General features: G+C 63.6%; 1 protein-coding gene across 1 annotated transcript; it reads right to left on the bottom strand.

Moving 5' to 3' along the window:
* On the bottom strand, positions 1-998 carry LOC113962636 (eukaryotic translation initiation factor 3 subunit G-B). Its single transcript, XM_027673389.1, has 4 exons — positions 857-998; positions 639-775; positions 438-544; positions 1-45 (listed from the first exon to the last, which is right to left on the bottom strand). The coding sequence occupies exons 1-4, from the start codon at positions 981-983 to the stop codon at positions 30-32; spliced, it is 387 nt and encodes a 128-aa protein (XP_027529190.1). The 5' UTR covers positions 984-998; the 3' UTR covers positions 1-29.
* Positions 999-1,416: the final 418 nt, after the last annotated feature.

Raw genomic sequence — 1,416 nt, 5'->3', positions numbered from 1 at the left:
GCTGGGATCCCGCTGGGAGCGGCGCCCGATCAGTTGGTGGAGGGTCTGTGGGGAGAGAAAGGAAGGGGGTGGTCAGGGAAGGGACCCCCCAAAACCTCCCCAGAACAGACAGAGACCCACCAAGGCCCCCCAAAGAACAGACAAGGACACCCCCAAACAGTAACAAGGACCCCCCAGACAATGTCAGGGACCCCCAAAACAAGGCCAGGATCCCCCCAAACAGGGCCAGGGCCCCCCCGAACAGTAACAAGGATCCCCCAAACAGTGTCAGGGACCCCTAAACAGTGTCAGGGCCCCCGAAACAAGGCCAGGATCCCCCCAAACAGTAACAAGGACCCCTAAAACAGTGCCAGGGACCCCCCAAACAGTGCCAGGGCCCCCTCAAGCCCCTCTCAGCAGTGACAGGGACCCCTCAACCAGGGCCGGGCCCCCCGTACTTGGCCCACTCCACGTTGAGGATGAGGTGGTCGTATCCGAAGCCGGAGACGCCGGCGATGGCGCGGGCGGCGTCCTCGCGCCGGTGGAAGCTGATGAAGGCAAAGCCCTTTTCGGGGGGCAAAAAAGGAGGATGAGGAAGGATCGGGGGGGAGAGGGGGCTCCCCTGGACCCCCCCAGTGCCCCAAGGACCCCCTGCCCACCTTGGACTGTCCGGTGGTCTTGTCCTTGGCCAGGTAGATGCGGGAGATGGAGCCGAAGGGCCGGAAGAGCTCCTGCAGGTCGGTCTCGCGCGTGTCCTCGGACAGGTTGGTGACGCGGATGGTGGCATTGTCGTCGGCTGGGGGGGCACCCGGGGGTCAGGGGGGGCTCAGGGGGGGTCCCCAAAGCCCCCCCCGGGTGCCCCTGGAGCGGCTCTTACCCCTGCGGTTGGGCTGCATGGACTCCCCTCTGCGGCTGGCGCCGTCCCTCAGGCTGGGAGGGACGTACTTGCCCGTCTTGCTCACCTGGGACTGCACCGGCTCCGGCTCTGCCGGCACGGGGGACATGGGGGGCTCAAACACTGGCCCAGTGACCCCAAACCCTGTCCCAGAGACCCCAACACCGTCCCAGTGATCCCAAACACTGTCCCAGTGACCCCAAACACTGTCCCAGTGACCTCAAACACTGTCCCACTAATCCTAAACCCCATCCCAGTGACCCCAAACCCCTTCCCAGTGACCCCAAACCCCATCCCAGTGACCTCAAACACTGTCCCAGAGACCCCAAACACTGTCCCACTGACCTTAAACACTGTCCCAGTGACCCCAAATCTCATCCTGGTAACCCCAAACCCTGTTCCAGTGACCCCAAACATTGTCCCAGTGACCCAAACACTGTCCCAGTGACCCCAAACCCCATCCCAGTGACCCCAAACCCCATCCCAGTGACCCAAACACTGTCCCAGTGACCCCAAACCCCCTCCCAGTGACCCCAAACCCC

Source organism: Neopelma chrysocephalum, unplaced genomic scaffold (genome assembly GCF_003984885.1).
Source record: "Neopelma chrysocephalum unplaced genomic scaffold, ASM398488v2 Primary Assembly neopelma1_184088, whole genome shotgun sequence".
Taxonomy (NCBI): domain Eukaryota; kingdom Metazoa; phylum Chordata; class Aves; order Passeriformes; family Pipridae; genus Neopelma; species Neopelma chrysocephalum.
Note: the sequence above shows the minus strand (reverse complement) of the source record. Positions and strands in the feature narration are given on the sequence as shown.

Bases quoted from the DNA above. Each gene is read 5' to 3' on its own strand.
- LOC113962636 (XM_027673389.1), bottom strand. From the start codon at position 983: ATGTCCCCCGTGCCGGCAGAGCCGGAGCCGGTGCAGTCCCAGGTGAGC. The intron at 776-856 runs GTAAGAGCCGCT...GTGCCCCCCCAG, and splicing joins CATGCAGCCCAACCGCAGGG to CCGACGACAATGCCACCATC. The intron at 545-638 runs GTGGGCAGGGGG...CCCCCCGAAAAG, and splicing joins AGACCACCGGACAGTCCAAG to GGCTTTGCCTTCATCAGCTT.